Genomic DNA, 20,184 nt, shown 5'->3' with positions numbered 1-20,184 from the left:
CTGGGTACGCTAGTTTGCATAGCATGCTGGGTAGGGGAAGCAAGGGGAAGAAAGATGGCTGCCATGTTGTTCAATGGTTTGAACGAGCCATAGAGAAAACTGGCTGTTCAACCACGAATATCATGGCACACAGTAAAAACTACCAACCAGGAACCGAAAGCCATGATAGTAGAACAGCTGTCCTTCAAGATAAAGGTAAGAAATGCTTGAAAAATAGTGTTTAATTGAGTTTTTAATTGAATATTATTTGGTCATTGTAGTATTTTTACAACCCGGGTTACAACTTCCCGTGAACTTTAACCGGTGTTTGGCTATGGGTTTGTCTAGTTTGGTCTTAATTTTTTTTTACTCTATAGATTTTTTCAACGGCTTTCTTATAGTTAAAAATGAAAACAAAATAAGAATACTGTATACTATTTTGGAATTAAAAATTGCTCACATTTGTAAGCTTTATATTGCACACATCCTTCCTTCTACATGCATGTACCTTTAGGAGAGCTGCAAAATCTTTGTTTAACGTTTTAAGTCATTCCTTCGGTTATATCTGTAAAAATGGTTTCTTCCTCTAGCATATGATTCCTTTTTGATCGCAGAAATAAGAAATTAACGAAAAAAGTAAATAAATATTTTGAATTATTGAATGAATGATTGCTTTTATCAGCAAAATCTCAGGAATGGGTGTTGTGTTTGTTGGAAGGGGGAGAGATATTAATATTATTAAGGGAGATAGATGATTAGTCCTTTAAACATGTTTGTTAGATAAACCAATGGACTGTAGTGATCAGGTGACCACAGAAGACAATCAGGTTATTCAGCAGTTGTGTGAAGTTACTGGTGCAGCATATGATCAGGCCTTCAATGCATTTATTGTAAGTAAACACAGACAATTGAATACCTGTATGAGAATCTTGCATGATCAGATGATGACAAACCTATTAGATGAAAGAAAATTATAGAATCCCTTGACTCTGGGAAACAAATGTATTTTTCCCAGGTCATAAAATTAACATTCTCAAAATGCAAAAATTTGTATTTAGCGAGTAAGTGTGACTAACTGTAACTAGTTGAGTTTTCTGATTATGACCACAGTCCAGAAATTTAAGGACCGAAAAGTTTAGAACCCACATCAAGTAACTTTTGTTATTCGCAACACTCAATAGTCCCCTTCACAGTTCCCCTCGCCATCTTGAAAGGTAGCTGTGCCTTTGCATCAAAGTGAGACGAACGGTGAGCTTACAATAATAGAGACATGCAAATAACTGTCCAAGGTGTTAAAAAGAGGTCTCTATCATTGCAAGCTCACCATCTGTCTCCCTTCAATGCAAAGGCACAGCTACCTTTCAGGATGGCGAGGGGAACTGTGAAGGGGACTATTACTAGCGACTTTGAAATTTTTGCCATTGAGAACAAAACTTATTAGCAAGGTTTTGTTAGTGGGTTTAATAGTGACCTGTCAAAATAGGAGTTCTGCTGAACATGAACAACACCTAACCACTGCCACATGGATATGCTCAGAATGTGCATTGCCTAATCATAGTACCAAATTATTTGACCTCCATTTATTACAAACAAACTCTATGGATTCTTTGTTAACTTCAACTGCTGATGAAGATACGTGCAATAGTCCCTTGCTCTCTTTTGGCTCTCCTCTGGCAAGCTCGTCTCCAACTCAACTACACCACAACCGGCAAACAAGAGCCCCCAACCAACCAGGATACTTAACATAAATTGTCAATCGGTCCTCAAAAATCATGAATCACTTGCTACCATTCTAGACAGCACTGGCTGTGACATAATAACTGGAACCGAATCATGGCTAACAAATAATATGAAGGATAATGAGACCTTTCCACCGGACTACACTATATATTGCAGAGATAGAGAAACGGGACAGAGAGGAGGTGGTGTATTTATCGCTATCGACAAAGATCTCATTAGTACAAGATACCAATCTGCAGAAACAGTGTGAAATCGTATGGGCAAAAGTCAAGGTTAAATCTTGTAAGCCCTTGCTTATCGGATCATATTATCGCCCACACGCATCCGATGCTGAGAGCCTGACCCAGTTGGATGAGTCTCTTGACAGACTTCCAAAGAATTGCCATATATGGCTAGCTGGAGACATGAATTTACTGGGCATCGAATGGCCCTCTACTACTATTAAACCAAATTGCCCTTCTCCTGCTCAACATAATTTCTTTATTGATTTATTGACCTGACCATGGAATGTCGCAAATTGTTGATTAACCAACCAGAGGTGAGAACACACTGGATCTCATAGCTGTTATTAACATTACACTTGTGAACAGAACTGAGATTCTCCCCAGAATCTCAGATCATGATGCGTTTTTGCAGAAATTGACATTAGACCTAAAAGATACGAGCAGACTAAAAGAAGAATTCCCCTGTATAAAAAAGCTTACTGGGAAAAAATTGCAAACCAAATTACCATCACAAATCATTACATTCAAGATCATGCCAACTCTGAAAGTACTGATAATCTATGGAATAAATTCAAATCAGATTTGCATGCAGCTATCAACAAACACATACCACACAAGAGCTGTTCCTCACGTAACAGATCCCCATGGATCTCTGCTAAGATACGAAAACTACTTAAGACAAGAGATAAGCTATTCTTTGCTTGCAATGCACGTCACTTCTGGTCATTATGTATGCACATTTCCAGCTGACGGTCAAGCATTCAGCTGGTGTACAAAGCAATGTTTGTGCTTACAAGCTGTCAAAAGAAAATGTTCGTAAAATATGCCTGATTCCTGTTCAGTTTATGGTTGCTCAAACCGATCGAATAAGAAAAAAGAAAAGGGTTTGTTAGAATACCTAAAGAAGTGGTTCACAAGGGAGATCGGACAAGAAATTTATCAAAAAGACCTTGCCACCGATGGCCAGACGGATCTCACCAGCGATCTTTTGTGTGCAATGGAAGAGGAGTTAAACATAACACGTCAAAAGCTCCAACTTGCAGACAAAGACATTAAATAAAAATAAAAAACAATGTTTACACTACAAGATAGTTGGAAATGTCCGGGAACTGAAAGTCAGGAAAGGCGGCGAAATCCTTCGAAAAGTCCTTTGGTTTCATAGAATATGGATCAATTCCACCACAGATAGATATTTTGTTTAAATATCTTGACTTGGGTATGCAGTCAAGATAGCTAGCGTACTCTGAAAAACCTTTTTTTGGGGCAGATTGATCGTTAACTTGACCCAAGCGAGCCGCCATCTTTGTTTACTTGACCGTCACTTGCAAAATTTCAGTCAAATTGACACGTGATTGCAGGCAAAGAATACCGCAAAAGTAAACATGCAAGAGCGAAGAACAAAGAGAACATTAAGAACAAACTACGCAGTTTAAAACACAAAATAAGAAAAGAGACTAGAGATGCTTATTGGAACTATGTAGAAACCAACATTCTCCCTGAAACACCTGACGAACCATACAGAAGTAATAAAAAATTGTGGTCCTTTATCAAACACAGAAAAACAGACTCAGTTGGTGTGTCCCCACTGAAATATAGAGGAAAGTTATGGGACAAAGCAAAGGACAAAGCAGAAATCTTAAATGAACAATTCAAGTCTGTCTTCTCAGATCCTAATAAACTGGAGTCTCCTGTCATCGAGGTAGATTGCCAATATCCTCATATTGAAGACCTAACTATTACAACAGATGGCGTACGAAAGCTACTAGAAAACCTAAATCCCAATAAATCTATGGGGCCAGACCTAATTCACCCAAGGGTGCTGAAACAGCTTGCCACAGTTGTTGCACCGATACTTACAGTCATCTTTAACAAAGCGCTACATTCTGGTGAAGTACCCGAGGACTGGAGGAAGACAAATGTCGCTCCAATCTTTAAGAAAGGTGAACGTTACAATGCAGAAAACTACCGTCCCATCTCACTTACCTGCATTGTATCAAAGATCATGGAACACATAGTAACAAAACACTTAATCAAACATTTGGATTCAAATAACATATTTTACAAACTACAACATGGATTTTAGTCAACCGAAACCCAACTTTTGACATTTGTTCAAGACCTGTACAAGAACCTCAGAGAAAACAAGCAAACAGATGTTATAGTTATGGACTTTGCCAAAGCATTTGACAAGGTACCCCACAAGAAGCTAATACACAAGCTCAGAGAATATGGAATCAACAGTTACATCAATCAATGGATAGAGGGTTTCTTACATCAGCGACAGCAAAGAGTAGTATGTGAAGGGCAAATGTCATCCTGGGCGCAAGTAACAAGCAGTGTTTCCCAAGGATCCGTGGTTGGACCGATACTATTTTTAATATATATCAACGATCTTCCAGCTAAACTACAGTCCAAAGTTCGACTATTTGCAGATGATACTACTGTGTATATGACTGTGACTAATGAAACTGATGCTGCCACCTTACAGAAAGATCTTAAACTTCTTGAAGAATGGGAAAACAGTTCGCAGATGTCTTTCCACCCTGACAAGTGTAATGTGCTTCGAGTCACATGGCGTAGGAAGCCTCTCATCTATGATTACGTTCTACACAACCAGACCCTTAAGGAAAAAGATGCAGTTAAGTACCTTGGTGTCACTGTACATCATAAGCTCTCTTGGAATGAACATATGTGCTCTGTAGTCAAGAAAGCTTATTCATCCATAGGTTTTCTGAGACGGAACTTGCAAATTCACCAAAAACACATCAAAGCTAACGCATACAAAACCCTTGTTTGTCCTCAAATTGAGTATGCGTCTACTGTGTGGGACCCATTCACCCAAGTGAACTAAAATAAGATCGAAATGGTACAGAGAAGAGCAGCCAGATTTGCTTGTAACAACTACAGCCGTGAAGCAAGTGTCACCGCAATGTTGGAAGAGCTTGGTTGGCGCAGTCTTAAGCAGCGCAGAGCTGACCAGAGATTAGTCATGCTGTACAAAATTATAAACAACTTAGTTGATGTAGATCTCTGTAATGAACTGATACCCTTGACAAGAAACTCAAGAAATAATCACAACAGATCCTTTAAAATTCCTCTATAGAAAAAAACATATATACAGTACAGCTTTCTACCATGAACAATAAGACAATGGAACAATCTACCCTGCTGAATTAGTCACAGCCCCAAATGTTAATGCATTTAAAAGTGGGGTCTGTAAATTAGAACACTAACTTTGATCCTAACCTACCCGAGCACTTAAGCCTCGAAGAGAGGGCGTGCTTGTAATTTGGTAAATGTAAAATGTAAATAGTTAGTTTTTCCCCCTGGTTCCTACAGTATCATCAAGATTTGTCATGTGATCAAACAAATCTCAGGGTTACATTTTTTGGATGCACAACTAATTATTGCTTTCTTTTCTATTGTAATAGGCAGCCAATGGTAATGTTGAAAATGCATTGACATTTCTGACCAACCCAGAGCATATAACGGTAAGAGCTGTTCAAAATATTGAGCTCGATATTTTCATCTGGGGCAAAAAGTTTTCCCATTTCATACCATTTGTCATCTTCTAAAGTACCTTTTTTTGTTTAACGACTTTGCATGAGAAGACACATGAAAATGGAAACAACTGAAGCAAAGAGTCTTATTCTCAAGAGAATGACATGTCATCTTTAATGAGGAAACATTATGACATATGAAGACAAAGAGGTCTTTTTGATTTATCATGTGTTTAATATATGGTTTATTTATTTTTTATAGGATGGAACAAGCCAGAAAGGTAAGAACAATAGACTATCTATTATACAGTAGATATATTTGTCATGATCAAGCAAACCTACCCATTAAAAGTTGTATGGCAATATACTTAAAAAGGTTTGTCCTTTAAATTACAAATTTTGGAGTGAACAATTGACAAGGTTTTGGTTCTTGTATGAGAACCTTGGTTTTTATCAGTGCATTGTAATGTTTCCATAGAGCAGTTTTCGCATGACTGTGAAGAGCTCACGACACGAACACATTCTTGACACGGCTAGGGATACGCCAGACAAATCACATTGCTTGAGAGAATTCACTCTCCATCCAATCAAATACCCAGAACACAGCATAAACACGGTGCGGACACGGTCACACCAAAGTCACGGCACTTTCGGATCAATCACATTGCGTGAGAAAAAAATCAGCCAATTAAAATTCTAGAAATCGTCACGGCGTGGCACTGAGCTTTTCACAGTCATTTGAAAACCGCACTAAACAGCACTTGAAACAAGCAGCGTATGCCTGACTGAATTTATACCTTTCTGAAATATCCAGATAATGTAATGAATCATGATTGCAATTTTTGAATATTTATTCAAATACAGAATGCTATTCTAACATGTTTGTTTATCAAATGAATTTAAAGTGCTACTATGACGAAAATCGTTCAAACTTGGATTCAGCTGAAACTTCCTAAGAATACTCTTTAAAGGTCCAATAATCACTGTATGAAGTGTTTTTTCGATATTCAGGACGAAAGTATGATATTTTTACGATTATTTTTTGGAGTCTGTGACGTCATACACTCAACATCAAACACTGCTACATATATTTCTTTGCATATAAATCCTTCATTTATTTTATTCCTATGAAGCCAAAAGGGTGGCTAATGTGCTTATTTCACATTACTTGTGACTATAATTTATATTTTTGGGTGTTTGGGTATTTCTTTCTCCCTTTACTACTGATATTTTGATCATAAACTACAAAGAAATGTATGGAGCGATGTTCGATGTTGAGTGTATGTCGTCACAGACTCCAAAAAATAATCGTAAAAATATCATACTTTCGTTCTGAATATCGAGAAAACACTTCATACAGTGATTATTGGACCTTTAAAGAGTATTCTTAGGAAGTTTCAGCTGAATCAAAGTTTGAGCGATTTTCGTCATAGTAGCACTTTAACATGTTTGAGTAATTTTTCAGGGATGCAGACAAGTGTTGTAAAGAACTGTCAAACCAGTAAAGGTAGAGAATGCATCTTGATTCTCTTATAATTGGTTACTGTACCTGTGCAAGACATGTTTATAATACAGGTTTATAATACTTATGATGGGAAATATTTTTATAATCAACAGATGATGTGATAGATTTAACTAAAGATAAGGACGAGAGGGATGAAGACCTGGAGAAGGCTATAGCTCTTAGTTTACAGGAATCTCATTCTTCTGCGCCGCAGGTATGTATGTATGCTGTTCTTCTATTCTTGCGTATATGTATTTTTCAAACTCATTAATAATTCATGAGGAAAACACATCAGAAATCACGACTGTGAAGAGTATATATATATATGTATATACATATATGCAGCCATTTCCAAAAATTATGGCCGCTTCCATACTTCCAATATATTTACAAGTATATCAAAAGCATATCAAAATTTATGGCATATCATCTCTGATATTTTTTTCGAGTGGTCTATCATCAGGGCTTTCTGAAAAAATTATCAGGGATGATATCCCACCGTGTCTGATATATTTTTGATATACTTGTATGTATATTTGAAGCGGCCATATTTTTTGCAAATGGCTGTATATATAAATATATGTATACAGCCATATGCAGAAATTCTGATCTAACCAAGTATATAGTATATAACTATATCGGGTGCATTATGGGTGATGGACTCACAGGATTGAAAGCTAAATAAATACTTGAGCTAAAGCTAAAGATTATATACATATCAGCTACTCCATTTTGTGGCGCGTCCTATCTTCAAGCTCCGCCTACAACAGCTCCAGCAAAAGATGTAACCTTTGCCTTAAAGAAAAATTTCTAATAATCTATCGACCAGAACTCTCATCATTAAATGAACGAAACGAACTTGTATCTTCATGCCGCCACAGAAAGAAAGCGTTACTACGCAACAGCTAAACTATATCCACTAATTAATTATGCATAATTTTTCTATATAAATGATAGTAACGAATATTCTTATCATTAAATCCCCTGAAGAGTGAAGCAATTCACAAAACAGGCTTGTCGGGAAAAAATGTTGTCTTGACTTTTTCTTCTCAAACAAATATTCTGCTCTACTTCTATTGATGTATTGAGCACTATTTTACGGAAAATTGATTCACAGATTTCTTATATATATATATATATATATATATATACAGCAGAAATGTTGTAGTATACATTTTTATTATATAATTACCAATGAGATATCTATTTTTCTCTATTTCGAAAAATTGATATCTTCACACGTGAAAATAACACCATTGCGATGGCTATTCAAAAATACATGGAAAGAATTGCCTAAAAAAGCCAAAACATACTTCATTGATAATTATACAATAAACAGAATATTACATGGGCGCTTGGAGATACGAAATTTATCTTCTCGTGTTGAAAATCTCTCACTCGTTCGCTGCGCTCACTCGTGAGAGATCTTTTCAACACTCGAAGATAAATTTCATATCTCCCCGCGCCCATGTAATATCCTCTATATACATTTATACAAATACCTAATGAGATGCGTATTGCAATTTTACTTTTTTAACCCTCAAAACCAATTGATTTATAATCTGTAGGATGTAAAACACAAGAATAAAATATTTTGACATTCATTGAATAAAACAAATAATAAATAAAGCGAGTTTTCTGTTTTGCATATCATTAAATATACTGAATAAATTAGGTATTTGTATAAATGTATACTACAACCTTTCTGCAATCAAGTGTATATATACACTGCGCTTTGCATAAACTTTGACCATTTATATATATATATATATATACAAGTATATCAAAAGTATGTCAGAAATTATGGGATGTCATCCTTGATATTTTTCCCAGAAAGCCTAAGTGCTAGACAACTCGAAAACAATATCAGGGATCATATCCCATAATTTTTGGTATACTTTTGATGTACTTGTATATATGCACAAATGGTCAAAGTTTATGCAAACCGCAGTATATATATATATATGCCATTTGTCTGCTTTTCATAGGATATATATGTATCCAAAAGTGCATGCAAAAAATCAATTGCAAAACATATGGAGAATGCAACTCCAATTGCTATGTTAGTTAAGATAGATATTAAAGATAGTAAGAAATGTTGCTATAGTAACAGTGAGTCATGGCCATACCAAGTCCACATGGCTACTATCTGTGATGGACATGGACGCTATGGTACAACTATGATCTTCCAGATTCTTTGGTTCTATTTTAATATTATAGTACACTGATACATGTATGATAATGCAGTAATTAATAAAGAATGAAATCATGAAACTCTTGCTGGAAGTTCTTGTTCATAAACACTGTCATGTGTTATCGACTTGAAACTTCACAGGTTACAAATCAATTAGTTTTTTTATTGATTAATAATTTTGCGGTTATCATAAAACAATTTAGATTAACGTATTTGATAAGTTAGCAAATTTTAGTAGGAGAATCTGCAAAATGATGGGTAGGAGAAATGATCTTAGACCATTGCTGGTGATGGGAAGGTGATAGGACAATTGTTGGCCATACGTGGGGCAACACATATTGGTTAGTTATGATTTATCTATTGATCTATTTATCCAGGGCATTACTGCAGAAGAACAAGACATTAGCAGGTAGGTTGATAAGTATGGTTATACCTTGAAATGTACATAAGCTTTTGCACAGTGTGAACTAATGTTAATAAAACTAAACTGCTTTGAGAGGTTCTTTTAGACTCTGTGAAATTTAATCATCTAAAGGAACTAAATTCACAGTGTGTTATAGATGAGAATTCCTATCCACAGCTGGAACTTCTATAACTTATTAGTACAATGTATAAACCTATAAATTGTCTATCAAATCCTGCACTCTGATTTGCTGAGCTAATTAAAAAATAGTGGTCTATTAGTGATAGACCACTTGTAGCGAAAAGTACCAGTTTTGAAAACCAAAATAACACAAAAATTAATTATTTCAACCTAATTTCAAATAGTTTGCATCCATTTCTTTTAGTGATTAGTAGCTAGGTACAGTACATGCTAAGATCAATATTAGACCTTGTGCCCTAATGGTCTATAGTACAAGTCAAAAACCCATTCAGCCTTTGGCCTCATGGGCTATCAACTCATAGACAATTTAGGCTGTGGGTCATTGTTAAATAGCATGTTTACAGTTGTTGCCATTTTGATACAGGGTTCTTGAAGCAAGTCTGATTGAAAATAAACCTGGTCTGAAGAGAAAAAGAGGAGATCCATGGATGACGTTTGTAGATCCTGTTAATCCTCATGAGAGAAAAAGATCAGATGGCACTCCTGTTGGGTTTAAGAATGTTGGCAACACATGTTGGTTTAGTGCTGTTATCCAGGTGATAAACTGTGTAGATCTATCTAATATGTTTGTACTATATTGTCCAATACATACATACTCCCCCCGTACTATTAACTATTTTTGGTTAACTTTGCAACTTTCAATCACTATTTTAGCAGTAAACTTCATTGCTCTAATTGTAAACAAGGTTGCTAAAACAAACTCAGTGCTAAACCAAGTTAAATATGGATACATTTATGCATGTTTGACAAATAGGCACTGATATAATCCATATTTGCAGGTAGGTATAATACACTATAGTTGTATACCTTGCTACTATTATCACCACTATAACTGCTGTCACTAGTCTATTGGACCGACATAACTATGCTAATAAAGATCAATGAAGTCCAGCATTTTAATATTGCTTTCTTTTATTTCCTGTACTTGTAGTCTCTGTTCCATCTACCAGTATTTAGAAAACTTGTACTTCATTGTACACTCCCTGATATTAATCAAAACAATTCCAAAGTAAGTAAAAATAAATGTATGTATTTGAAAGAAATTCCAATATTCCTTGTCACATCATAGTCACCATGTTGGTGGTAACAAACAACCTAGCTTTCTATCTTTATACCACCAACATGGTCACCATGTATTGCTGATTTGACTCTTGTGGAAATGCTTGCAAACCATATACCAATACTATTTAGTTTTACTTAATTACGAAAGTAATAATGAGAAGAACCCCCCCCCCCCCCCCCTGCAATTATGAATGAACCATTGGTTATTGATTAGTGTGCTTCCATCGAGTTTCGGGTGCACACAGGAGGTTGTTAAGCACAAAGGAAGCATAAAAGTCACATGAGTCTAGTCTGGGAACAAAGAAACAAAAATCACAGTTCTATGCAAAAGGAAGACAGCCCTGTGGCCTGCCTCACCAAAGGAAGCCCAAGGAGTTGCCAAGGGAGGCTAGGGTGCATCTTTTTTTTGGATGCACGTTTGTGCATGCTAATAGTTTACCAATCAGAGGGTGTGTCATATCTTGGCTATGTTATAATCTTATGTTATGCGCAGTTGTTTGTACAGAATTTTTTGCTATTAATGATTTATGCATTTTGTAACCCTGCTGATGGGCCATCGGCCAGAAAGTGTGACAATAAAAATCAATAATTTTGATTGTAGAAATGTTTATTTGACAAATCTCTTCTTTTTACTTTCTTAATTATACAGCTTCTCATTAATCCCATATAGGTAACTGTCCAATTATTTTCTTAATTGGACAGGTCTTGTTGATATGGGATTAATTAGAAAGCTATATAATTAATAGGTAATGGGATTTCATGCTCCCCAATCAAGAAATAATTAGACTCGAAAAATTCCTCTGACTGCCAAATTGGACTCAGCCTACAGCCTCATCCAATTTTGTCAGTCCTCAGAATTTTCCTTGTCCAATTATTTCTTAATTGGACAGCATGGAGTCCTATTACATATACTAATTAAGAAAGAATAGCGAGTAGATCTTGTCCCTGTTAATTTTCTTCTGAAATTATTTTTTGTTGTCAGTTCACATTTATTAATACATGTATGAATAATATGTACTTATTGACTGAGTGGGAGGGCCGTACGGGAAAATATTTGGCTCGAGGTGATGCTGTACGGACCGAGCACCAAATATTTTCCCGTACGGCCAGATCTAACTCAGTCAATAAGCATTTTATCATGTGACCCTCATGAAAAGAAAAATAATTAAAAAAAAGAAAGCGCCCGGATTCGAGCAGGGCCGTACGGATTCGTATGGCCCTGCTCACTCAAAGCTGTACAGCACTTCTCACGTCATTTTCTCGAAGGTTTTTCTAAGAGCGTGTGCCCGGGCAGATACGGGTTATATGATAATAAATGTTATGTAATAATTATTTATAAATTATCAAGAAGCACTTCTAATGTGGGCACTCTTATTGTGTGTCAGGAAACACATAGGATATCATTTATGCAGGAACTTAGAAAACTGTTTGCACTTTTGATTGGAAGCAAGAGAAAATATGTGGACCCAACTAAAGCAGTAGAGGTAAAGTTTATAAAAATCCTTTAGATCTCTTGTGGAAGATATATACTGACTTACAAGTTGATCTTTGCTCTTTCTTAAGATACTTAAAGAAGCCTTGCAGTATAACGGCAGTGAGAGTAACCCTGGAAACCAACAAGTATGGATTGACATAATATTAACTTAACCATCATTATCAGTATATCAGTCATCACTATCAGTTATCATCATCAGTCATCAGTCATCATCAGTCATCACCTTCATCAATCATCACCATTATCATCATCACCATCATCATTATTTCAGTCATCACCATCAGTCATCATCATCATCAGTCATCATCACCATTGTTATCAGTATACCATCATTACCAGTCATCACCTTCAGTCATCACCACCATTATCAGTCATCACTATCATTCATCATTTATTAATCATCACCATCATCAGTCATCATCACCATCATGCAGTCATCATTACCATCATGCAGTCATCATCATCATTATAAGAAAATCAGTTGCTTAATATACATGTTCAAATAGATCAATCCTGAATTTGCTTGACTGGTCAGGAAACAATGGTTTCAAGTCGAGGTTGAACTTGATGAATAAAAGAATCAAGTTCTGTCTTGACTTCAAACCATTGTTTCGTGGTCAGTCAAGCGAATTCAGGATAGGTCTATTGCAACTCCAATTGCTATTTTAGTTAAGATAGATGCTAAATATAGTAAGAAACGTTGCTACAGTAACCATAAGCCATGGCCATACCAAGTCCACATGGCTACTATCTGTGATGGACATGGACGCTTTGGTACAACTATGATCTTCCGGATTATTGGGGCTTGCATGAAAATGATTTATTTATCTATCTGCATGTGCTGTAGATGATAACTATTAATTTTTTTTTACAGGATGTTAGTGAGTTCACCCACAAGCTGCTTGAATGGTTAGAGGATACTTTTAAAGTGGAGACTTGTGCTGCTAGTAGTAAGCAAGAAAAGTAAGTCCTTTAGTATATTTTGTGTATACACTGCACATACATAAGAGTAATTCTGTATTTGTTATCAGGTCTAGTAACAACCCGGTAATGGAGCTATTCTTTGGTCAGTCTAAAGTGGAGGGTGTCTATGAAGGTATCTTGCATTGAGCTTATTTAACCATCCCAATTAGAATGTTTGTGTCATGCTAACAAGCTGTATGTATTATATGAACACAGGTAAGAACTTTTCAAACCTCGAGATGTTTGGAGCATACCCTGTACAAGTTCAAGGTTACAACAACTTGCATGACAGCCTTGAAGGAGGCATGGCTAGAGGAGAAATAGAGCCTGCTAACAATGAACAGACACACAAGTCAGACCAAGAGGTAAAGAAACAAACCCTGAAACATTAGCTCTGGGGTGATCTGAGTCAGGACACTCCTAACTCACAGATTGAATCGGAATTAAGTTGGATAAGTTTTGCAAAGAGGGAAAACTGTAAGACCCAGAGAAAAAACCTTGAATCAAGGGAGAGATCTAACACACTCTACTCACATGTGATGCTGAGTTCAGAAATCAAACCAAAGCCCCCAGAGGTGCAAGGCGAGTGTACTACGCTACACTACCCTTGATTCCTGAGTCTTGGTTAAGTGCAATTCACTCATCCAGATATAAATGTTTGAAGACCATCCCATGTACATGTGTATATTTTCATTACCAGCACTGGTTCACCCGTCTACCTGCTGTTTTGAAGTTCATGTTGTCAAGATTCCTGTTCAATCAAAATACTTCCAGAGCAGAAAAGATCCATGAGAGATTTTGCTTTGATACGACAATATACATGGACAGGTAGGTTACATCAGAGTGCATAATACCAATATTAGTGTCACATTACATCATTATATTCTATTAACTCTGGGTTGATCTTTTTTGTAGATATTTGGAGAAAAATAAAGATATAACTAGAATTCGTAGAGAAGAGGTTAAGAAACTAAAAGAGCGACACCAGTTGCTTAGAAACAGTCTTGATAGGTATGTATGCTGTAGATAGTAGGAAGGATCCCAGGACTGAACGTGGGGTAATAGTAAGGTCATGAGTACAAGGGACCTAGGACTGAACTCTGATGTAATACCATGGTTATGATAACAAGGGAACCAAGACTGAACCCTGATGTAATATCATGGTCATGATAACGAGGGACCCAAGACTGAACTCTGGGGTAATACTAAGGATGATGATAACAAGGTATTAAGACTGAACTCTGGAGGAATACCATGGTCATGATAGCAAGGGACCCAAGACAGAACCATGGAGTAATACCATGGTAATGATAAAAAGGGTCCCAAAAATGAACTCTGGGGTAATACTATGGTCATGATAACAAGGGTACCAAGACTGAACCCTGGGGTAATACCATGGTCTTGATAGCAAGGTTTTAAGACTGAACTCTGGGGGAATACCATGGTCATGATAACAAGGGTACCAAGACTGAACCCTGGGGTAATACCATGGTCTTGATAGCAAGGTATTAAGACTGAACTCTGGGGTAATACCATGGTCATGATAACAAGGGACCCAAGACTGAACTCTGGGGGAAATAACATGGTCTTGATAACAAGGGTTCCAAAACTGAACTCTGGGGTAATACCATGGTCATGATAACAAGGGACCCAAGACTGAACTCTGGGGGAAATACCATGGTCTTGATAACAAGGGTTCCAAAACTGAACCCTGGGGAAATACCATGGTCATGATAACAAGGGTTCAAAGACAGAACCCTGGGGTAATACCATGGTCATGATAACAAGGGTACCAAGACTGAACTCTGAAGTAATACCATGGTAATGATAACGAGGGTACCAAGACTGAACCCTGGGGTAGTACTAAGATTATAATAACTTGTATCAGTCTTGTCTGATTCCCTCGCAGCTATACTAACTATGGCACAGGTGCACGGCATAGCCACATCCAGGATATTCTCGATAGTTCATTACAATTTGTACAAAGTACAGATCCAATAAATGATAGCACTTGCTGTGATGTAGAAATGAAACCAGTCATTCCTGAGCCACCTCGATCTCATGGTATGACATCATTACGGCCTGCCCCTCGGTACATATCACTGTCGGAGCGGCAAAGTATAGAAGCATGTCTGAAGCGCTGGAGGACAGAAGTGGAGCAAGATGTTCAAGGTAATGGCTGTCATGCATGTACTAGAACTACCCGCTAGTTATGATCAAACAAGTAATTGATCAATTTGATTTCTTTGATAAATTTCCAGTTATTTCTAAAAGTTTGAAAGAAGTTGAAGAATCTATTTCTGTAATGTATGATGACGAAGAAATGAAAAAGGTGAGTGACCAAACAGGGCAGTTAGATGGAAGTCGAAGACAGTATACACAGTACGGTATGCTGTAACATTGAAATGGCTTCCCTATGAGTGGAAAACGCACGGTGCTGACTTACAGTACTTGTTGTGTTAATTGCTTTACTATGCATGATACTGTCTTTAGGTTCCCTATCGACTGCATGCTGTACTAGTACACGAAGGACAAGCATCAGGTGGCCATTACTGGGCCTATATCTACAACCCCACAGACAAACAATGGAGAAAGTTTAATGATATCACAGTGAGTCAGGTGACATGGGAAGAGGTAGAAAGAGAGTCATTAGGAGGTTATCGTCACGTTAGTGCATATGGTCTGATGTATGTTGATGGTAGCAGAGAAGACCAGGTACTAGCTACTGAAACACCCGATCACTTACCACAATATCTACAACGATTGGTTGATGAAGACAACATAAATTTTGAAAAAGAGTTGGTAGAATGGGATGAGAAGCAGGCTGCAGCTGCTGCAGCAGCTAAGGCATCTTCTGGTAAGGACAGGCGACCTTAGATATATCAACCCTGCATACCCGTATCTATACTAACTGAGATATTATTAACTCCACAGATGACAAGTCTAAAGTAGCAGCTACTGTCTCATCTCGACCAGACCTGGTTCTAGATGCAGAGGCATCATGTGCAGTCAGTCCTCATGACCATACTCCTATCACACATTTATCTTCTTTACAAGACATAGACAATTTGCTTGACAAAATGTGCTCTAATGAGAAATTACGACTTGAAAAAATCGCTGATGAGCATCCCCCTGATGGGCTACGTGATTTACGATTAGAATACATTGGACACTACTTGATACTGTGTGGTGCACCTCAGTATGTTGTAGAATGGACTATACTGAAACAGATTGTAGATGATACCAAGTCACGTGATGATAGGTAGGTGGGTGGGTGGTTCCCCTCTTACACTATATCTAACACGTACCCTGACTTAGATCTGCCCTAAAGTTATTTCAGGGTTCGATCTGTGAGTTAGCATTGCCCTGAATCAGATTGCATACAATATCAATTCTCATGATAATTAAATAGGTTGATATGTTACTACATTTTATCTTATAATAATTCTATTTTCTTCACAGTTGTCTGCGAATCAAGCGACGTGCCATCGAGCTCCTTAACAAACCCGATCCTGAAAAGTTAGAAGAATTGAATGTAAATATTGCGCAATTGTATTCGTTGCATTTGAGTTGAGCAGGAAGAAAGCGCATGTACGTTGACCATTTTCTGTTGGTTCTAGAAATGGAAGGAAAAATACCAGGTGTTCGAAAGAGTGAATTCTTGTTTCCTAACTGGATTGGAACACTTACATAACAATAAGTATGTATGTTATAACATAACCATTATTATATAACCAGTATTAATATAACCAGTAATATGTATTATATCAGTAATGTATAATGGTAATGTGGGTATACATGTTGTGTAGGTACAAGGAAGCACTTCCATATCTCGTCCATGCCTACACGTTGAATCACAAATTACAAGACGCTGCACATCCTTCACAGTCAATGGACGAAGCATTACTGGCATTCTGCCGGCGTCAATGTTTTTTGGTAGGTTGTGAATCAATTGACCTTTACCTTGTGGTGTAATGTTTGCCATTTCAATAATAAGACTAATGATGCGGACACACGATACGACATCAGACGTCGGATGAAAAAGGCTGTTTTGGGGAGTCGCACGCGGTGCGAAGTTGCATGCGACGTTGCTGAAGTAGAAATTGCTTCTACTTCTACGACTCCGCATACAACATCGCACTGTGTGTTCGCACCCTAAGTTTGAGTTGTATCCATATTCATATGTCTTCTCATGCGCAACCGTTAACAAAGAAATAGTATTCTAGAGAATGAAATGAAAATACATAACATGTATGGGAAGAATCTGACTGTTCTTATTGGTATACTAGGAACTGAATGAACATGCGATAGCACTTTTTGAAGCTCAAGACAAAACAACTCTGTGTGATGGGTTGGATTTGGTCAGTGAGCTGGTCGTACCTTGTATACCATCACTCATTACTAGTCCACATGCCGAAGACCGTGAGGCTGTCGAACAGATCAGAAATAGATGGTTTACTTATTTAGGGAGTAGTATGTTAGATGGTGAGTACTGTTACTGTCTTGTTTGAAGGGTAAAAAAGGAGACAACCTTACTGGATCTATATCTATTACATTTGTCTACAGAAAAAAGAAGAGAAAAACTTCAAGATTTTTTACCCAAATTACTGGATGTGACGTCAGAGGGACATCAGGAGATTCGACCTCCCCCTGTACTCAGGCCTACTAGTTCTAGGGACTTATGTGAAAGATTTACTAAAGCAATGGAACTAGTACATGCTAACATGGCTTTTAGTGCCAAGGCATGATTGATTTAACTACCTGTACTTAGTAAATAATCCCCTTCTGGCGCCTGGGGCTGCTTATCATGTCTGGGGTGAGAAATGGTCCGGGGGGGGATCAGTTTTGCGAAGCTTCAAGGGCATTTGTGATATTTTGAGGACCAATTCTTATCCAATTCTTATCCATTTATCAGTTGATATTCCAGTGAGTCAGAAGGGGTTTATTTCTTTAACAACTCAATGACTTCATTGGAATAGATTCGTTACGTTTGTTTTCAACATAAAATTCAAAATATGATTCTCTCGTCTCGAAGCTGGTAAATGAAAGCTTTTTCCAGCGTTTGACAAGTTTTCTTTTGTTTTCTTTTTTTAACTAATCTGTTTTTCCTGGACAGATATCACTTCGGAGGGGGATATCGTCTGATATCTGTCCTGCACGTGACCCGTTTGAACCAATGATAGCGCGCGAGAATTTATTGTTGGGTTATAAGCGTATGTATGATATATATATAGCTAGATAGATAAATAGATAGGATAAGGGTAGCCAGCAAGAATAGGACTGTGATTTCTATTATAAAAACAATGATGTACAGCCATATTAGAATACAGTTCAATAAATAAACACGATTTACCATTTACGATTATCCTCGTGTTTTAAGGTTCTAGCGAGTAACCAACAACTGCAAGTAAAAAAATAAGAGTTCTTTATTTGCCTGTGGCAAACTAGTCTTAAAATCGGTTCCGTTTCTCCGTCTTTATTTCCATGTCACAAAAAACAGAAATTGCGTAATAGTACCAATATACATGGATTTGAATGATGTGTTCATAGTTTCATGGCCCATACCCTAGCTTAACTGCTGAGGATGTAGCCCGGGCTTTTAGAAGTAATATAATTGAGCTGTAAAAGAAGGTTTCCAAGATTCCGTTGTTTGTAATTCAGATATTTTTTATAATGGAGAGATCGAGAACTTCAGAACGGTTAGCGAAAAACAAATAACCATTCAAACACATTTCTAAACAAATTTATGCCGCTCATTGTCCATGTATATTTCCTGAAATAAATATATTTATTTCGTCAGACGCGACCGAGTCTTGTACCGGGTCATGGTTCTTGTAATTTGTGTATTTCAAGATGGAGAGTATATTTAAAACTAGTCACGTCAGTAACACAACTCTGTGTTATAGAGACTAACCGAGTCTCATTCCACTTGACTGGTTTGGATGTTAACACTAAGTGTACATAAGTAACAAGGATGAAAAGGTATTTCTAAGTTTTATTTAATTCAGAGGAGCTGAAACTAATATGGTCGGGCATAAAAAAATATATAACATGTTCCAAAGTACCCCCTCTCCCCCCAAATAGCGGTCCATAACAAAGATTAGGTGTTAAATAAGCTCCAGCATACTCGCACATTAGGCAATCCAGTGCCGTTCCAAGAGCGTCTTGTTACCTATGACAAATATCCATTGAGTATCAAGTTCTTATTCTCGACTACTTCCCATTTATTGTTTTTCAGAGTATTTTATATTAGCAGTGGCGTAACCAGGGATCAGGGGAGGTGCACAGGCAATGATTTGCAGAACAAAAAAAAAAGGAATAACAGGTGAGTGACTCTTAAAAATGCTACAATATGCAGATGGAAAGTGGTCTTGATTTAATCAAAAAACATTTACATGCTATTTTAAAGCAAATGGAGATAGAGGACCTTAAGCTTTTATGGGTGGGGGGGGTGCACGTGTTCCCTGTGCTCCCCCCTGGTTACGGCCCTGATTAGTTTTTTTTTTTTTTTTTTTTTTTTTTTTCAAATTAACTAAATGGTATTGATTATTCGAATAACTACTTGATTATTGATTATTTGAGCAACATTATGAAACAGTGAAAATCTTTGTTGTTCTTTCTATCTCTATTGGTAGGTAAGGTGGTGGGCTCGCAGGTCAGGGGCGGATCCAGAAGTCCGAGAAATGGGGAGCCTAAAAATTCGGCGTTATTCAAATCTCACTGCTGACCATCCAAAACGAAAAAATACTTGTGCCATGCACCACAGGAAATTCTTAAAATGTGATTTCCATAAATGCCATTTCTGCGTTTTGAAAAGATAAAAAAATTCCTGAATTAAAATGGTACTGCGACCCTCTTAATCTGCCCCTCCAGGTTCTACTTCGTTTGATTTATCAAGCCGTTTTAACCGACAACGGCA

At 37.1% G+C, this 20,184-nt stretch overlaps 1 protein-coding gene across 1 annotated transcript; it reads left to right on the top strand.

Moving 5' to 3' along the window:
* Positions 1-34: 34 nt before the first annotated feature.
* On the top strand, positions 35-18,622 carry LOC116303019 (ubiquitin carboxyl-terminal hydrolase 25). The gene is made up of 25 exons (XM_089030361.1): positions 35-195; positions 760-869; positions 5,375-5,434; positions 5,706-5,724; positions 6,909-6,950; positions 7,061-7,161; positions 9,519-9,550; positions 10,110-10,281; positions 10,677-10,754; positions 12,193-12,291; positions 12,371-12,427; positions 13,177-13,265; positions 13,334-13,398; positions 13,482-13,630; positions 13,966-14,093; positions 14,181-14,276; positions 15,175-15,437; positions 15,527-15,597; positions 15,759-16,122; positions 16,200-16,527; positions 16,728-16,800; positions 16,886-16,965; positions 17,075-17,201; positions 17,555-17,750; positions 17,832-18,622. Exons 1-25 carry the CDS (start codon positions 123-125, stop codon positions 18,011-18,013), a joined length of 3,054 nt encoding a protein of 1,017 aa, XP_088886487.1. The 5' UTR covers positions 35-122; the 3' UTR covers positions 18,014-18,622.
* Positions 18,623-20,184: the final 1,562 nt, after the last annotated feature.

The sequence above is a fragment of the Actinia tenebrosa genome, unplaced genomic scaffold, assembly GCF_029948245.1.
Source record: "Actinia tenebrosa isolate PJP-AT-01 unplaced genomic scaffold, QUT_ActTen_1.0 PGA_scaffold0__85_contigs__length_37466705, whole genome shotgun sequence".
Taxonomy (NCBI): Eukaryota; Metazoa; Cnidaria; class Anthozoa; order Actiniaria; family Actiniidae; genus Actinia; species Actinia tenebrosa.
Note: the sequence above shows the minus strand (reverse complement) of the source record. Positions and strands in the feature narration are given on the sequence as shown.

Coding starts and splice junctions, on each gene's coding strand:
- LOC116303019 (XM_089030361.1), top strand. CDS start 123: ATGGCACACAGTAAAAACTACCAACCAGGAACCGAAAGCCATGATAGT. Junction 13,399..13,481: donor AGTGGAGGGTGTCTATGAAG/GTATCTTGCATT, acceptor ATATGAACACAG/GTAAGAACTTTTCAAACCTC. Junction 15,598..15,758: donor ATGACGAAGAAATGAAAAAG/GTGAGTGACCAA, acceptor TACTGTCTTTAG/GTTCCCTATCGACTGCATGC.